This window comes from Empidonax traillii, unplaced genomic scaffold, assembly GCF_003031625.1.
Source record: "Empidonax traillii isolate 1590-97213 ecotype Southwest subspecies unplaced genomic scaffold, ASM303162v1 scaffold14:size4059594, whole genome shotgun sequence".
Lineage (NCBI taxonomy): Eukaryota > Metazoa > Chordata > Aves > Passeriformes > Tyrannidae > Empidonax > Empidonax traillii.
Genome location: NW_020955207.1, coordinates 1,083,847 through 1,103,392, shown reverse-complemented (window position 1 = coordinate 1,103,392; position 19,546 = coordinate 1,083,847). Strand labels below are relative to the sequence as shown.

The 19,546-nt window shown below is 39.3% G+C and overlaps 1 protein-coding gene across 15 annotated transcripts in view; it reads right to left on the bottom strand.

The window, feature by feature from the left end:
• Window positions 1–19,546, bottom strand: part of ARPP21 (cAMP regulated phosphoprotein 21) — a 196,729-nt gene that overhangs the window by 19,806 nt on the left and 157,377 nt on the right. For all 15 annotated transcript variants that reach the window (XM_027891631.1, XM_027891725.1, XM_027891734.1 and 12 more), the window contains one exon: window positions 17,674–17,800. In XM_027891631.1, the coding sequence (XP_027747432.1) occupies window positions 17,674–17,800 (127 nt within the window). The remainder of the gene's footprint in view (window positions 1–17,673; window positions 17,801–19,546) is intronic.

The following is a 19,546-nucleotide window of genomic DNA, read 5'->3' as shown; positions in this document are numbered from 1 at the left end:
TCCAGGTTGTAGGCACTGAAGCAAAGTGCAGGCTGTGGACCTACAGGCTGTCAACCTACCATAGACCTTGCCTGTACCTGCTGCTGCACAGCATCGACAGGACAGGTAAAGTGACCCAAGGGCTGCTGCGGCTTAGCTGTGCTAATACCCAGAATGGGATGGGGACTTGGCCTCACTGGGGTCAACACAGCCATGCTGGCACCTGCATCACCACTTCTGAGAGGGAAGCAAGTTACTGGGCACACTTTGTTCACTGATGACACCAGTTCAATCTCACAAAAAGAGACTGATGGGAAGAAAGTTCTTCTCATGGCTCAGAGTAACACCAGAAAAGGAGCACGGAAGAAGCAAGATGATAAAGTCTTACCCCACAGCAAGGTTTTATTAATGTAAAGCATTAAAAAATTATTTTAAGACGCTTTGGTCTAAATTCTACCCTCTGACGTACCAGCATAGATCAAGACTGACTTCATAGTCAACCTGTACTTCAGAGGGTGTCCTCTGAAGAGAGCACATCCATGGACAGTGCTATAGAGAGCCCCATGACAGGCTCTTCTCATACTGCTAGGGAATTTTTATTAAATTGTATCTCCTTCCAATTATTACAGTCCTCCTGTTCTGGTATGCTCGTAAGCACATCTTTGTGTCTTTACAGCTCCTAAATTCAGAGCAACAGGAGAAATTAATGACTAGGCCAAAACACTTACATCTTGCTGTGGACTGAAACAACTTTGTCAGCAGTTATACTGTTGTCATCTTATCTCCAAAAGGTAAAGCACATTTAATGAAGATGCTGTTTCTGATGGGAATTTTTAACTTTATTTAATCCGAAACTTGGGAAGTGATAATGAATATCTATACCATTTCTATGATACCCATTACTGTACAACCTGAGGACCTCAGACATACTGCATACTTACAAAGTGAATTTAACTTTTAGAGTCAGTTGGTCATTTCTGGAGTTTATGCCAGTAAATGTCCTAGAATTGCGTTTCTGTATTTACAGTCTTCAGATGAAAAATGTCCCAGTGACATCGTAACTGAAATGATATAAAATGCCTATATACAGATTGATTCTTTAAAAGTAAGTGAGCTAAACACTTTCTCTACAGATAGAGGCTGGAGAAATTGCAAAAGTGACAAAACTAAATAGTTATTTTTCCTAATTTCCCCAAAGCATATAGGAAAGAAGAGCTTGGCACCTTTTTGAACCTGTCCCCTTTGTAGTTCTAATATAATCATTAGAAGAAAGAATATTTTTTTTCTTGAATTGAAATTTTGAGTAGTATAGATACTACAGCAAATTTCAGGCTATTTCTTCCATTTATTTACAGCTCTGCAGCACCATGATTCTGTAGAAACATTTGCAGGAACTGAACTGATTGTGTGTTAAGCCTTAGTCTTAACAGTTTTTTCATTGCTAGCTAATGGAAATATGGATTCAACATTATTTTAAGCTTAATGCAGTGTAGAAGAATTAGTTTAGTACACTGTAATTATGATTTTTTTTTTTTACAACACAAGGCAGAAATAGATTTCTTGAAGCAAAGGAGAAAAATGAGAGCATTTTTGTTTCTCTGGTAACAACAACATGGATATTGAAAATGTAACAAGGAATTTCTCCCCATTTTCTTGTCTATACCCTTCAGATTCACATTTGTCACTTAAATAAAGGAGCATTTGCAGCATCCCTCAAATTCTACCTTACCAAAAGACCAGAAATATTCTGCCAAACTTCACCTTTGAGCAGGGGAAGGATTCTCCCCTCTTTGCTTCAAATTGGGTAGGAAGCAGCAGTAATTGCCACAGCCTCTGTCTTTATTTGAATGACAGAAGAAACAAGAACACCCTTCTCTGACCCATCACCTGATTGCAGCTTGCTGTCCTGAAGCAACGAAATAATCCCCACAGCATTCCAGTAATTGTAGTAAAAGTGACCAGAAAATGCTTATTTATATTTCTGCCACAACCTCTAACCCAGACATCCTTGGTCCCCTGGAAAATTTCACTCTTAAATAGGTTCCAAATCTACCATCTTCCCAAACACCCATTTCTATGTTGAAATATCTTTCAGGACACTTCCATGGAAAGCCAGCTTTTCCATGTAGGCACAGATGCTATTTTGTGTAAAGAGCTCAATTTACTGTAAAACTATTGCTCTGTCTCCATCTCCTCTGACAGCTTCCCAGCTTCTCTGGCCACAGTAGCCAGCGTAGCTGCTGCAGCTGCAGTTCATTTTTCTTCCAAAGGAAGAACAGGAATGGTGTCCTGGGCCTCTAAGATCTCATTAAAGAACAAAACCCAGCATCTTGTAACACAGTGTGGACTTATGATTTCATGATTCGCTTTGCAATGAAACATTAAACAGGAAACACCATCAAAAGGAAAGGGGAGGAGGAGGTCTCTGAAACTTGCTAAGGCACATAATACCCACCACCTCCCTTCTTTTTTACTACATATTCAGTAATACCTAGCCATGGTTCTACTCAAGGGCTCTACCAACCACAGCAACACAAACAAGTTAAGATGAAAACTTGAAATGCTCCATGTCAGGTTCCTTAAGTCTACAAGGAGAGCAGTAGCAGGTTTCCCAGGCCTAAGACAGTGGCTCTGGAAAGCTGCCATAAATGGTAAATACAGTATAAAAGATGAAATTATTTTACTACCTGCTTTTACATCTAGTAACTCTAAAGCATCTTCTTCCAGTGCTGCTCTTCAAGTGGACAGAAAATTCTGCCTTATATTATGTTCAATTTTTCAGTTTCTGTTATGTCAAAACTGGAATCTTTTGTAACAGGAAGACAAAAGCTTCTTATTCTTCTTGGGATCAATATTACTTCTCAAGCAAGGGCAACTGGTATCTCATTGCTAAGGCTCTATTGTAACATACTGACAAAATAAAAATACCATTCTAACTCAGTAGATAATAATCCTCTTTTCAAGACCAAAGGCTGAACTAGCCAGGATGGAAAACCCACGTACACTTTAGTCATGCAGCACCATTCTCTCCCAAGCCCTGCACACAAATAAGAATTCTGATGGTGCAGGATGGTCTGTGCAGATGCACCTGTCCAAATGTCAGCTGACACTAGTAAGTTAAGGTCCAAAGTAAAGAGAAGTCTCACACTCCCCAAGGTTCCCTTCACACCAGCCCTTCTCTTCCACAATGTGATCACAGCAGTTTCACTACTGAAGGACCCTTTGGCAGGGAATTGCAGCTATTCCTAAAGCTGTAAAAAAAAGCTTGAGAAATGAATCTGCATCAAACCACACACAGACATCTGTACAGAGACCAGCAGATACCTGAAATGAAAATCAAGCATTCAAAACTGAGAAATCTGTCATTGCTTGGCTACAGGTGCATTGTCTTTAAAGGTCACACATCCAGCTTTCAAAAGTGGGAACACAGACAATGCATTTGTGTCTATATGGCCTCAGAGAGCACTAGGATGGCATGGCTAAATATTCAGAAATTAGGAAAAGCCAATGCAAAAGTAGTCCTTACAACCTTAACTCCAGTAACTTAGGCCCATATAAATGAGATGCAGCATTTAATTCCCTAATAATCAGCAACAGAATTTGCCCTAGAAATTGCTGAAGATTTTGAATGAATTTGAAAAATTACCCAGCAGAACTTCTAATCTTTATATTTCCCACGTTGCAAACCACAGGAGAACTTCAAAATGGTTTTCAGCATGACAGTGACTTTACCTCAGCCCTTACACAGGTCTAGACATTCAAGAGCACACAGATGGGCTGGTAAACATTGCTTAGCAATTTTCTCCAGATGGATCCTTTTGTGAGCTGTGGAAAAAATCCTGTGAGAAGTATGCTGAGCAGGCAAAGTAAATTTCAAAAGATTAAGCCTCAATGAAATCTGCATCTGCTTTTACTGGGACACTTCAAAAGGGCACTCATCTTGTCAAATGTTAACCTCCTGCCCTGGGGAGAACTGGTGCTTGAAGCCACAAGTTATCTTTCCTCCTTGTTTAATTGCATGAGGGAGTATGTACCTACTTAGGCACATTCTCCTCATGCTCAGAAGGCACACATGTGGGGCTTTTGTTAATTGTGTAAATCATGTTCTTCTTTGGAAAGGAACATATGGACACAAGTCATACTGAAAAATAAATTGGAAAAAATGCTCCACACAAACTTATCTGGCCTAGAGGTCATCCTAAAGCAATGGTATTTAAGGTGTTTAAAAATCAGCTGCTGGCCAGTTGGGACCCAAATAGAATTCACTATTCTTCAGGAAGCAGCATCACTCAGTTCCGCTCTTGATCTTGCCTCAGATACAGGGGAAAAAAGTCCTTATTCAGGAAAGCATTTTAAATATGTAAGGAAATCCTACTGTGCAAGATGGGGCTCATATCCCTGACATGATTACCTGACCAGGAACGGGTGCACTTCAGTGGCCCACAGCTCCACTGCATGAGAAAAACAGGACAAGTCAAAAGATGCAGCTGGTTTTCATATGAAAGCAGTCGAATTGGGGAAACCATTTAAAATAAGTCTTGCCTATTTCATCTTCCCTTCCATCATATGGTGACTGCTTTTAACTTCACAAAACTGTTTTCAAGGAAAAATAAAATCTTTACTTTTTAAACAAGACAACTGCTGGTACTAGGAAGTTCCCAGTATTCATGTAACAAAAGGCAGCTCTTGCGCCCAACAAAATTCTTCCCAAGGACACCAGCAGTCCATGAGCTACATTTCTAGCACGACAGATCAGTGAGTTGTAGAAATTGCAGGTGTTTAGAGAAACAAGGTTTAAAAAAGACAGATTCAGTATCTTCTTCTTAGTTCTGTCCTTCTTTAGACACTGGAAAGCAATAGAAAATTCTTGGATAGACACTTTTTGAGCAAAGGTAGAAATTCAGCTGATAAATTGAATCCTAAAACAGTGCTTTTACTACCTTCACTGTGCATCAAGACTAAGGGAGTTTCTTAAGCAGTTCATAGGCATCATTGGAAGATTATTCTAAAGGTATTCCTAGTTTCAAAACCACTGGAAAGACACATGACCTTTACCTAAGGGATTGAATAACAATTTGGAACATTATGGCTTTTGCTCATTTACAGCACAAGCCAACTATGAAACTATACCCCACCTAACTGTTGGACTTCTGTGTTTCAAAGCCAACTATGAAACTATACCCCACCTAACTGTTGGACTTCTGTGTTTCACTTCAGCAAGTTAGTTCTTCAGATTTTGGAAAAGAAGTCAACACTTCAAAATTAGGCAGGTGGCTTTCTGAGGGCTGATTCCTGTAATGGACACTCAAAACATTCCCCCATTTCCACATCCAGAACGCCTCACCTTCCCTGCAAATAGCCTTCTCTAACCACTAAGCTCTACGGACCTTGCACTAAACAATAGATAGCTGGGAGATTTTTTTTAAAAGTAAATCTCATTCCCAAATTCCTGAACAAGAAGATAAAGGACATATTCTGGCATCTAAAAAAGCAAAATCCAAAATCAACCACTTGCACAGCAAATCCACCAATATCCACCCCTGCTCCATCACCAGCATAGTGTGTGCACTGTGAAGTCCTGTCTCTCAGTGTCACAGATTTCTCACCAACACAATATAGACAAAAATCACCACAATCACATTTCTTGTTAACAAAATTTACCGAGATTTTGAAAATACTACAGTATAGTATAAAAACTGGGTTATCACTTGTTTGATCTCCAGATTAAAGATCTCCAGAGTGAAAGCTTCTGAATGCACTGTAACAGTGTTGTTGTAAAACAGATATTCAACACAAGGTTTTGGCATTTACTTTTGTGCTTAGTGAGCAAAGCATGATTAGAGCTCACTAAGTACTGATGTACTTGCTCACCACAACATAATGAAAAGAAGATGAAAGAAAAGCTGTGAGGCCACTTAGGGGATATCAGAGGATGGTTTTGGTTTAGCAGCCCATTTTGTGTGCCATCGTTCACCTTGAACCACCCAAGTCACCTTCTTGACATGCAGTAGCCACTGGAAGTGCATTAAAAGTTAAAGAAACCTAGGAGAAATAAGAAATTCAGCATTTCTTTTCAAAGCCAACATTGCTATCACTCAGCAAAGCGCCCTGATGGGATTGCTTCACAGAAATACAACTGCTTTGCTAACTGGAGACTCAGGCTTTTTTCCCCTCATATTCTCAGTTGTTATTTGATGGATATACTGAGTCTCTTCACTTACGGGAGGAAATTCAGGAAAAGAGTTCTTGCTGATTAATTATGGCCTAGTTGGAAACAGCATTTTACTAGTCAATTAGAAACAATTCTCTAAGGCAAATTGTATTTCCATGTGCCCACACCTGTTTCTCCAATAAATCATATCATTCTATATACACAGTGGGCCATATTATGGCAAAAACGGCTTCCTAATGCATTCCAAACACCACTGTAAAGTCACGCAATGCATTAATTGGAACCAAGTAGAATGAGCAGACAGAAACTGAACTCACTGTGCCCTTCTCCAGGCTTCAAACTGCTCAGGAAACTGATTTGAGGATTAAAAAGACTACACATAGGCTAACTAACTAAAAGTCTTATTAAAAATAAGTAGCTCTGCACTTTCACTTTCTTCCTTGTAATGGAACAAGTAAACACTTTAAAGTGGGATAAAAAGAAGGTACAAATGTTAGTTCCATATCCTCTGTCAAATTGAGACATACCATGTCAGCCTTTGTAGCCATTTGGTTAGTCTCACTCTTGCATAGAAGAAATGAAGAGTGTGTGGGCAATTACAAATGACATTTATTTAAATTTTAGAAAAGAAAGAAATCTCTTCAGTTTAGTTTGTAAACATTCCATAGCTCACTATCAACACACAGACAAAATGGATAAAAGCAGATGAGACTTTATCAATGTGAAGTTTCCACCAAGGAAGTATAAATATGGTTCATAGAAGACATACATTACCTCAATGAAATTAGTAGGACCAGTGTGAAGACTCAACAATGTCCTACAAACCCACTGGCATTGCTGGCTATGTTTCCTAGGCACAAATTTCTTGTTCCTTATATTGCAAAACAAGATTTTTGGAAAACAGAGATAAGCGATTCAAAGAGAAGCAGAATAATATTGCTTTATTTTACTTAGGAACGTTTTCTTCCTGAACAGGACCCTGACATAACAAATTCATGATTTCCCATTTTTATAGACCAGTGCTAAGGCATGTTTCTGGAGTAGAAATCATAGAATCATAGAATAGATAGAGCTCAAAAATTCAGTTCTTTTCACTCCTGCTTCCCCACACACACACACCCCCCATATCCTTTACCTCTCCTTATCAGAGTATCCTGTGCACTGCTCCACGATATGAACCGATGACCCATTTCATATATGTTTCATTGATCCTCTCACTGACCAGTTTCCACTGAGCTGCCTGAAAAGCCCCAAGGTGAAGGGAGGTTAACACTGCTTTGGGATCTGCAAGGCATGCATGGGAGCTGTAAGGAACAGCAATGTGGCACTGAGGGGTAAGGCTGAAGTCCCGTGAAGCTGTGCGGGCAGGAGAGAAGCTCAGGATGAAGCAGCTCTCGGTTGTATCTTGAGTCTCCTCAGCAGCTCACCACAATAGAATAGGGACTTTAAATGAAGTATACCACAGAAAATTCTGTGGAAGACAGTATGGATGCCTTCCATAGAATTTTGGTGCCCTAACTGAGGAGCAAGAAATTATTCAAGAGATGTAAATGAACCCATGCACCTTGGACATCACCATCTCCCCTTTGTAAAACAAGTCCTATCATCAGAGGCTCTATGTGAGTTATAGCTGAGAGAGCACAAGAGCATTTGCCTATGTCAACACTGCAATACAAATCATTTGGTGATAGCTTGGGTATAAAGCCCACTTTGCAAAACCTTTGTTTTCACTCTTTTATGCACAAATCACAGGCAAATTCATACTTTTCTGGAACAAAGAACATCGGGAAACCTAATTCAGATTTCTAACTCCTGCATTAGATGATAATTCTATTTCACCAAATTACTTTTGCCTTGTGATGTAGCTGCATTTATAATTATTTATTGCCCAGCTCAAGGTTAAGTGAAGGAACAGACTCACTGAGATCCTGTATAAGCCCCTATTTTTCACAATGCGCTAGAGAAGATTAATTGCTTTCTATTTCTCCAATAGAGACAGAATTAAAATTGCCATTTGATACAAACTATTAATCCAGCAATCATTTTGAAGTACTACATTGCTTGTTATAATTTAATACATTTCCCTCTTTTTCTTATTCTATGAAGTAGTACTTGGCAACCTTAAAAATTCAATTTGTGCAATTCTCCTTTGTAAGACCTGTAAAAATCCAGTCTTTTGCACTCCTGCAGACTTGGTACCTGATGAAAGGTAATTCTTAACAAAAGGCAAACTGGAAATGCAGCATTGCTGAGCAGATGCTATTGAAGATGTTCTGTTTTACCAGCATGCTACTTGGAAGCCCTGAGGACAGTGCTAAAGCACATAATAAATTGTTTTGATAACACAGGCTGACAAAAAGAGCAAGGTTACATATAGATATATATAGCCTAAATATTTGCTTGCTCAGAAATGGCTTTTTTTTTTTTTTTTCATTTTTTCCCTTAAAAGATGCCTCAGGGCTAAGGTCCTTTAGAGGGAAATTATTCACAAGAAGAACAGTGTTGTTATTTACAGGCAAAGTCCATTACTCACTTCTCATATTATCTATATTTCATTGTATAAGCATATGTAGGGAACACCAAGACTGAAGATAATGAGAAATTCAAATAGTTGCAAAATTACAAACTAATTCAAACAGTAATATTTAGGAAAACACACTTAGGGATCCTACCTGTACAATCCCAAAAGATGCTTACTGTTTTTCAGCACTCAGTGGGAACTTTGGATGTCCAACTTCTTGCAGGTGTGAATGACTAAACAGCTGTCACAGTAAGAGCTTTTTCTTTCCCTTTCTGATTTACCTAAGCTGTCTAAGGAACATTTTTAGAGACAAAAAATAGCTCTGAATTGGATGGCCATTATGGTGGCTGCCTTAACATTCTTTTAGCTCCTTGATTCAAGCTCTCTGCTCTGTCCTAGGAACGAAGAAGAAAATCTCTTCATATATATATATACACTGTTCTCAGCACCGAGGGCCTCCAGACTAGCTGCAGCTCCTTGGTATGACTATGGTACAAAAATCATTATTGCACAGGTTGGCCTCTTTTCCTTTCCTTGTTCTTAAGTGTTTACATGACGGCAGTCGAAAGACTATTTGTAGTCAAAAGACCACATTTGTAACCAAGACATCAGGATCTGGGAACTGCATTGAAAATAAAAATAAATTAAATACGTAAAAATGCAGAATGAAAACCTGTGTTAAAGTACTTCTAATCTCCTTCTTTCAAGAAAAAAGGCACTATATAAAAAGGAACTTCAGTTCATCATATTGAGTAGTGCGCTTGTTTGTCTCTCCATTCTGAAAATTACATTCCTGATGAGAATATAGTCATGTCTTGCCATCAACACATAAGCAAAAGCAGAAACAGAAGCTCTATTTGTCAGTTCTGGAGTGAATTAACATAAAATGACTAGCATTTACAGCTAAGTCTTTAGACCGGCAGCCAAGGCCAAGGCAAGAATCACCTCTTTCCTTTCTCAATCTACATCCCATCAGGGATGAAAGAACCCTCACCAGAATCTGCTGCAAGAAAACCTGTGTTTATCCTTATCATTCATAATGACAAATGCCAGAGATACCCACTGGAAGTGAAACCTCAGCAGGGACTATGTATCACTAGTAATAAGAGAAATAATTAAGCTGTTAGAACCAGACAGTCAGACAGCAAATTCAATTTTTTTTTTTTTATTTTCTGTTCAATACCAATGACAGCTACCAGCCATCACGCATCACAATTAGCTCATGCTGCAGGAATGCTATCTGCTCTGGTGCATAATGAGCGAGCTGCAACAGAGAGCAGGACCTGGGGAAGAGGTGAAGAACTATTTGGAGAGGTATCAGGTATCCTTGCCAGTTGCTAAGGAAACCAGCTCCTTTCTTTGGGAAGACTCATGGACTGCCTAACTCACACATACATACTATCAGCCTTATTTGACTTGCAAACAAACAAATGAGAACTTTAAATAATTGCTCCCTTGCTATATAAATTCATACATTCTCTATAACTAATAATGGTGAGTCAAAATAAAAATATCCTTACAATTGCAGAGGGATGCTGCTTTTGTGGATAATTTAGGCAAACAATAACTGCCTGTAACAAAGGCTGAACAAAATTCATGTAAAGGCATGGGACTTCTTAACATATCAGGGCTGGTCAGCAGAACACCACTTTAGTGACTGGGATGTCATTCTTGAGCTCCTCTGCCCTAACAACGAACACATGCTGTGGGCCCTTCCTCCAGGCAGCTAATACTCACACACACTTCTTCTACTGCATCCCAACCTAAATAAGTGTCCTGTTCTACTGAGTTTTACAACTGCAAATTGTGCTTCGATTCTTAAATCCTCAGTCAATAACAACTGTAAGGCAAAAGGTCCCTCCTCTTCTCCTTCCCGCAGTGTAGATTTTTGGTGAACATTCAGAATATTTCTTCAATTATTAGCAGATACCCAAAAGCCCTCCTGCACTACTTTACTTCTTCATCCCATTGCAAGCTTTCATTTGCAGAAAAGTTGCAGAAAAATGGGGCCCAAAGCCTACAGACCCATTGTGAACAGCATGTCTGAAACAGAGATGGAGATGGTCTCTGTCCCTCCAGACAGGCCTTCTAGCATTTCTGTCCATGGTAGGGCTCCACTAGTTCTACCAGTGGCAGGATGGTATCAGAAAAGAAAAAAGATGAAAAAAGATAAAAAAAGAAATTATGAAATCTGTCTTTGTTCTCAAGGACTACAAAAACCTCTCAATTATTCAGTGCCGGAAAATTCCATCACAAGTAGTAGGAGCACTGCACATTGATCCGACTTTGAATTCGCAATAGAGATGATGTAGACTCTTTTTGGCAAAGAAAAGACAGAAATATAAACATTCTTTGTAGACATTGTTGAATACCTTAGTGTTCCCTACATTTTAGTGTGGCCTCTGCAATTTTTACAGAGGCTATTTTGAAGTTCTATCCACTGCACAATGCTGTTAGAAATCTCTTCTCTCTCTGTTGTTCCTGTGCATTGATTGACATGAGACTAATACATACTAATTCTCTAAAACAAAACTAAAATTTTAAAAATCTATATCTTACTGTGAAACCCTTGGAATTCTGTCAGAAATTGCTTAGATTTTAATTAGTATTAGAGAAGTTGAACAAAACTTGAGAAGCCTTGGAAGAAAGCCACAAATAAGTGCCTTATAAGAGGCATAAGTCTTGTGGCTTCTGAGCCTATCAGTGTTCTCTTCCCTCAGTATTTGCTCTCTCTTGGTGTGAATACTGAAAAATTAAACAAGTCATTTGAGGAAGAACAAAGCTTTTTGACAAAAGTGATTTTGATTGTTAATTTTCAGAATCAAGTATGCTGCAGGGAGTGTGACAGTATTAATACTGCTATTAATTTAAATTACAGATATTCTGTTAAGCTGAATGCTGGTTCAGTACTGCTGCAGCACTATGGTTAAATGTCAGAGAGACAAAAGGATTTAGTGTTTTGAAGAGTAGAAATTCAAAAACTTTTAAGGCCCCCTTGTGGGTCTTCCAGCAAGCTTCTCAAAAAGTATTGAATGCAATATTCAGTCACAGAATCCTCCTCCAGCAGTAGAGGAATGAAATCCAAAGTGCAAAATTTCAGGTAGTAAACTCCCTATGGGTAGCTAATAGGTAACACTGAGGAGATGAACAGGTCTTGGAGCTATTCTTAAACATACACTATATACAATAGTGAAAGACTATAAAAGTGAGACTTTAAACTTGCCAAAAAAGAATACAGAATATATAACCAGAGATAAGCCAGTTTCTTGCTTTATGCCCTTTTTTCCCCCACACTCTTAATTCTCTGCTCCTTTAAACCTTTAAAGAAAGCACCGTGAGAAAGACAGAGAACATCCCTGAACAGCAGAGATCCCAATGAGCATTTCCTCTGCAATGCACAAACATGACTTGAAATCTCTCAGCTGAGGCATCTGCCTAAAGCTGGAACCAAATCATAAAATAAATAAAAAAATAAAAAACCCTCCACAAAACACCACACACACACATGCACACAAAAAGAGTGCTTCTTTTCTCCAGATGTGATTTAGGGGGAAAAAAATATATCTCCAGAGCAGTCCCCTAGGTTTGCTACAGGCACCTTCATGGCACAGCCATCAAAAGTCTCTAAGGCAGCTGGTAGAACCGCTGAGCTCTGCCTTACAGATGCTCTTGGGTTGAAACACTGTCTAAATGGAAGTGTGCTTGTAGGTAGAGCTTTAAGTTTGTGAGCAACTTAAACATAAAATACTCGGACAGAAAATAAGAACATCATTGTGGATCGCTTCCAGATCACAATTTTGAACTTAGTCCTCCTGCAATTGCTGCAAACTCCTTCTTGATTGGGCCCTACTATTTCTCGAAATTTTTTTTTAATTTCAAAACCTTACATCAATATTAATGAACACGGCACTACACCTAAGTACCTAAACCATTAGGACTTTGTCCCTCCCATTCCTGTCAAGACTCTGTAAAAAACAGATGCACCTCCCTCGCAGTGCTTTCCAGGAGAGCAGTATCTGCTGAAAAAAATACAGCACTGAACACAGATGGACACTTTCTGTACAAATCTGTTTCAATAGCACAGTAAGCAATTACTGTTAGAGAAACAGTTTCTTCAGATAATTAGATACTTAAAAATTGAAGTTGTTTATGTTTATAGAAGAAGAGAAATTATAGGCGGAATTATGCAAACAAATCTATCATGGACTATGAGCTCCTGTCAGGTTGCTAATGAAGGCAGAAAGCAGCAATCTTTCTTTATAAGGTTCTCTAATGACCACGATAACAAACCAATTCTTTTTTTTTTTAGTGCTGCACATTTCCCTTCCCCCATTTTTTTCCTGGTGAGTATCAGTTTATAGTGACAAATGCTTTCAGAAGACAAAAAGGATGAAAGAGACTTGAAGATAACACTCTTCAATTATGCTGACACTGAAATGATTAAATTAAGCAAAAAATTCAGTATTTCACTGTCAATTTGACTCTGATTTCTACCCAAACAAATTTGTGGACTCTGTTAAGGTACATTTTGTCTTCGCTTAAAATTTGCTTCAGAGACGCATTAAAGAGACAATTACCTCTTTTATCTTACTGTAAGCTGTAAAGGCTAATAATACAGTGCTCCATCAGAAATATTACCTTTCCTTCAAGACAAACATTTTCTGTTTACAGAAGATCCATGTATACCGATTAAAAAAGGATTCTACATCCAGGCAGTGTTCAGATATATACTTTTCCTCACATCATGTAATACGTTGCAGTTTGTTCATTTGTGAACAGCAGTAAGAACAGTTGCACACCCCACGATAATACTCATGTATTTATCCAGCTCATGCTTATGAAGCACTTCAGAAATAAAAAATCCTCAAAGTGCACAGCATTTGCTGTGAGAAAAGAGACACAGATATAAAATAACACATTGCTGATTTCTATTATCATGATAAAATAAAAATAATTACTGATTTATCATCAATACATTTCTATTTTTCTATTCAAACACAATAACTAGGATTGAAAGCTTTTGAAACTACCAATATAGAGATAATTACTGAAGAAAAAAAAAACCTGATGATGCTAGATGTGCAATTTACAGAATACTGCTATATGCAAACACAGAAATAATATTCTGTGAGGTTACAAAACTGGGGAATTCACAATATCTCAAGTACCACTTTTTACAGAATAGAGAAATAAATAATAGCAACAAACCTAAATGTTTGAAAAATGAGCATACTGTTTTTGAGAATACCTGCCTGAATACACCTTAAGAATCCACTTACAATGTCCTACAAATGCCATGGTGTGACAGACACCAACTCAGCCCTGGACCCACTTAATGGCAACACTTTGAAAAACTTTCCATTGAGCAGGACTGGACAAAAGAATGGTGCAGAAGAAGTGTAATGAAGAAGAGCAACAATGGCATGTATCTGAGTGAAACAAAACCATTTCTGTTTTACAGACAATGACACCACATGGTCAGATACCACATTTTGGCTTGAAGAGAAATGAACATAATTCAAATAGCAGAGGTTTTGATAAAATTTTTATGGATGACACTGTACTAGGCTTCTGCCAGAAATGGGTCACTTAGGTTCTCATATAAGCCAGCACTTAAGCAAATAAAAATAAAAATAGAAAAGGTAAATAAACACACAAAATGTTTTCCTTCTTCTCTCCAAATGATTTATTGTTGCCAGAGCTCTAATCTAATTTTAGGTGAGCTCATCTTTTTTTCTGCCCTTGAGCCATTTTAACTCAATATTGCTCTCCTTCCAGAGCCATGAGAGAGTAAAGGCTCCCTCAGCCACCACAGATGGTGTGCTGACATTTTACTCTAGCTGTTCACTGTAAAAGTCATCAATATTGCCTCACTCCTGAAGAGACCTTCTCTAACAAAAATGAAGACAAATTGCTGGTATTAGATCAAACTTTGACCTCTGCATCCCAAAGAGGGGAAAGTGAGATCTGAACTCTTTGCTTTGCAAGCTTCCAAAAGCTCCTCCAAGAAGGCAAACTTTTTTTATTTTAGTAAAATGTTTTCAGAGCTGCCAAGTTGAAGCTGCTTCCTTGCTCATGCTGTCAATATGAGCTATCTGGCAGGTACAGGCAGCCAGCTGGGGCTCCCATGGGCCTGCCTGCACCACAGCTGTCCTCTCACCGAAGCAGCAGCAAGTGATGTGAGGTCTTTGGGGAAACCATTTCAGAAATCATCTTTTTGTCTGCCTCCTTTCCATCTGCTCGCTCTTCCCATCCTCAGTTTTCCTGCCCTGAACTCTATTTCACCAGCACTATTGTCCTTCATGTCTTCTTTCCCCGTCCCTGTTAATCTCTGGCTCCTCATGTGCTGATCTAAAGCTGTGTGGGAAGGAAAATTACACTTCGAAACACTTGCTTGTGGATTGCTATTTTCCCATCATATACAAGTTTCTACAAAGATTTAAAAGGATTTTTTGGTGTGATTACTCTGCCAGGTTTCCTCAAACAACTCTCAGAATATCAGTTTGAGTTCATCTTCTAATTTCTATCACATTTGGTGGGGAGATGAAAACTTCAAAGATATGACATTTCTTCAGATTTGTAAAAATCAATGTTTTGAAAGAAAAGCCATGCAACCCAGCTCACTTGCCCTGTCAACAGGCTGCAGCAGGAGCCAGAAGCTATTTGCTGTTTAGGTGCCACCGGTCAATGTGCTGTGGTGGTGAAACACCATCTCCTGCCCAGCAAACAGCTACCAGGCATCTAAGAGGAGCCAAAAGAGATGAGGAGTTGGCAGGTGAGCTGAGGCACGTAAGGAACAAAATGAATGCGAGTGAAGAGGCTGACAGTAAGAAAAGCAGATGCAGTGATGATACGAGGCATGAAACCATCTGAAACTATCGCTGAATCATTTGGGTTTTTGGTGTCTCAGTGCTCACAGTGTACCACCTGCAAGGAATCTGTAGCATATGCTTTCCTATAACTTTAAATTCTCCTATTTATTATGTGACATATTGGAAAGCTGTTTATTTTCCAAATTCCAAGGGTTGCAGTTGAACATAAATCTGAGCGATCCTTACACCATCTGTAGGAAACTGCAAGCTTCATCCTGTCACATAGATCACATGCTCAGACAATGACTATGGGAAAGGATGTATCTGAGGCCAAAGGGATGAACCAGCTTGCAGAATTGTTCTCAGCCAAGACTCAATATCTGAGAATAGCTAAACGCTTAAAATCATCACCACGGCAGGGAGTCTAAACAGTAGTCACAATGTTTTCATTTTTAAACATGAGATAAAAATAATGCTTCCAACTGAGTAGGCAGCTGAAAGAGCGAATTGCAGGAAAAGACTGATGCGCTAGAGATTGTACACAAACTCTTTGACTCATGTTTTCCAAACATGTAAGGAAAACGATGCAGTAAACACTGAAACAAAATTAGCATTTGCATCTCTGCATTGTCTGTACTCAAACATAAGAGCTCCTGTGCTACCATAAATCTTTAAAACTACGACTTCCTCAAGATCAAACAGCTGGATCTTTTCCAGAACATCACTCATGTGTTTCAGACCGTCTCTCATGGACTGAACTTACCATAATCTCCACTATGCTATGGACGTAGCATTAAACTCATAAATATGGTTTTATAACAACAGAGTAGATACAGATAATGTCACCTAAGTTGATTTGCACTTAGGTTCACAGACCCACTATACAGAGATAATAAATATGATACCAGACTGTCAGGCAGGAGAAGCTGGAAGAGACAGATGACCTTTGTGCAATACTTCACCCTCTTCTCTCTCAGGAACTTATAACATGAAGGTATGAAAGCAGACACAGTCAGTCACCACTGACACCAACCAAAATGTCACCAATTTTATTAGAACACAGAAAAGCATAAAAAAAATGTAATCAATTGCTTAGTTAGAGCTGTGTTTGCTGTGTCTTTGTCTCCCTGAGTGCCTGAGAGAGTGGAACAAAATTGCCAGCAGTCACATTATGGAGACAGGTTGACAGGCTGGATGACCCCATAAGTCTTGTTCACATCTCATTTCTGGGCTCTTGACTTGCATCTTAAATGACTTTCATATCAATGCCTTTGCAGGGAGTCTGCTTTGCCATTCAGAACATTTTCTGCTGTACTGAGATCGAACAGTGAATGCTTTGTCCTACCTGGCACGCCTGTAATTTCAAGCCCTACTGGGAAAGCAACACCCTCCCCTTCACCTTCCCCACCATACACCAGGACTTTCCGTTTGAGACACCCTACAAGGGGATGTATGTGCTAAAGAAATAGACAGTTAACAACTTTTAAAAAAATCTCCAACACCAGAATTGTTTATTCCCTTGGAATGAGAGGACTCCCTCAGTACCACAACTCCTGCTCTCCCGCAACACACACCAACCCAGTTCTCCCCAGTTCTCTTCCTCTGGAGTCATCCGGAGTGACATGACACAGCAGGAAAAGAGACCGGTTCACTGTGAGACCTGCTACTCACTCTCTTACAGTGTAACGGCCCCCGTTCCAGCTGCACGTCGCTGTGGGGAGCTGGTCCCCACGGCCACCAACCACACAGACAATCCCGCCGCTCCTCGGGCTCGGGGAGAGCAGAAGGGGGTGGAGCACGACTGGCCCTTTCTGCAGACCTGTCCACTAAGTAGAGTCACACAAACATTTGAGGAGTTTCCATGATGATGACGGGCTACCACAACAGTTGACTTGAACATGCAATGTGACCGCTCACACCAGTTCCCTTCTCAGCTCTCTCTGCCCCGTAACACGGAGCATGGTCACTGAGGATGTGGCACTGCATGCAGGACAGCAGGGGTGGAGAACACAACCTCTGCTCTTCCATGGCTTGGTATGCCCAAGAAAACATTTCCTAATTTGTGATTTTCATCGTATTTTCAAACAGAACAGTGACGAGCTTTCTTCTCCACTGTTCAGTTAAAACACAACCAATAGCTTTCACCAGCAAAGGCACAGCAAGCAGCTGAAGAAAACAGATGTACATACCTGCTTGCTGTGCAGTCTGTGGGATCTGTTGACTCCGCTGTGCGCTGTACTGAACTGAGGCAATGGGTCTGTACTGCTGAGTTGCTGAGGTAGGGTACTGACCAGATGGATAATAATACACTGGCATCTGTAAAGAAAGAGAACAGCACCTAATCGTAAACTCTAAAGATCAAAGATTCATAAAATAAAACTGGAAGAGGAACAAGAGTTCAAGTCAAGCACATCAGTGGTAACATGACTAAAGAGAACGGGTTTGCATCATCTCGCATCAAGAATCACTGCTTGCTTCCAGCTTTGCTAGGAAAAGGGCTATCAGTGGCCACATTTCTTTTCAGATAATTCAAGAAACAGGAAAAAACAGAATTTTAATTGAAAGAGACAAAAATCAGACAGAATTCATAAAAAGCTACCTGCATATACCAGAGAAAAAATATCGCAGTAGTATTTTATCACACTAAAATATCAAAAGCTGCAGAAAAATGGATGCAAGCAGTACCTTCTACATCAACATTACATATACAGACAGCATGTCGAACCATTAAATGAACTCTAGAGAAAATGGTCTATTAGAAGGAAAGAATGGCCTAGAGTAAAAATATTTAGAAGTGACATGGAGACCAAGATGGAGTGTGTGTGCACTAAACACTTGTAAGAAACAATTATTAAATTCATGCGTCTGGTTAACAGCTACATCCTTCCTCATTTCTCTCTAAAGCCTCTCTTGCACTTGGTGTGAAAACAGACGCAGTTCAAAAACCAAACAGCTGTTTTCTGGAAGGAGCTAAGGTAGGTATTAAGTCAACAAGTTCTGCTAGATGGGCTTATTTTTTCTATTATTGTCATTATAGGGCAACTTGTACTACATCATCTTATCACATAGGTGAACATGCAAGTTTGAGGGTGACTGAAGCTAAATATTTTTCCTGTACAGGCTGTATCACTGTTACTGAGACATTAGAGCTAAAAAGTTTTCAACTGACCCTTCACAAGTTCAAAGCCCTGAAAATTTTTCATTTTCAGCTGCCACGGATGCTGTGGGCACCTAGAATTGTTTGGCAGTGCCTAATATGAACAGACTGCAGAGGGGCACAGGCTCAGGAGAACATTGCTTCTCTTGCAACTTCTGCCACAACCTGTCAGCATTTATTAATAAGTCACACAAATTTTTTCTTACTTTTGTGTAGCATTTATCCTACTCAGACATGCGCACAGAATCATACCAAATGCTTTTATTTTTTTCATACAAAAACAAGAACTACTTTTGCCACTTTTATTTTCATGGAAGAAATGTTCCTGGAACAGCTCATTCAACTTGAACACTCATAAATTGTTAGCAAAGTAGAGGTACCTACATCGTTTTGCATAGTGCTAGGAAATCATAAGAGAGTTCAGACATTTTCCTTGGAAATTTTACAATCTCAGATGAGGAAAAAAAAGGCACAGATGCAAAAGACTAGGCAAGAAGAGGCTATGGATGGCTACTTGGGCAAGTAGAATACTGAATGAGTAACTGCAGTAGGAAAAAGTATTAGGATTAACAAAGCTGGACTTGGTGGTGTTGCTAAAGTTAACCCCCTAGACCAACTGACAGTCAACAGCATCTGTCAGTCAGAAGGCTGAATACCCATTCCTTCTTCAAGGTCTATTAGTTTTTTTCTTCAATCAATTGAATTTTTTTTTCTCACTCTGCTAATACCATATTCAGACAAGTGCCTTTGAAGAATGGACAACACCATTATAAATTTGCTTCTTTGCAAAGTAAAGCCACAAGGGACAGGAAAGCGAACCCAGACATTTAAGGTGCAAAATCATTCTTTAAACATCTTAGCAGCGTAAATTGTGGATCAGGAAAGTTTCATGTGATAAACTCATC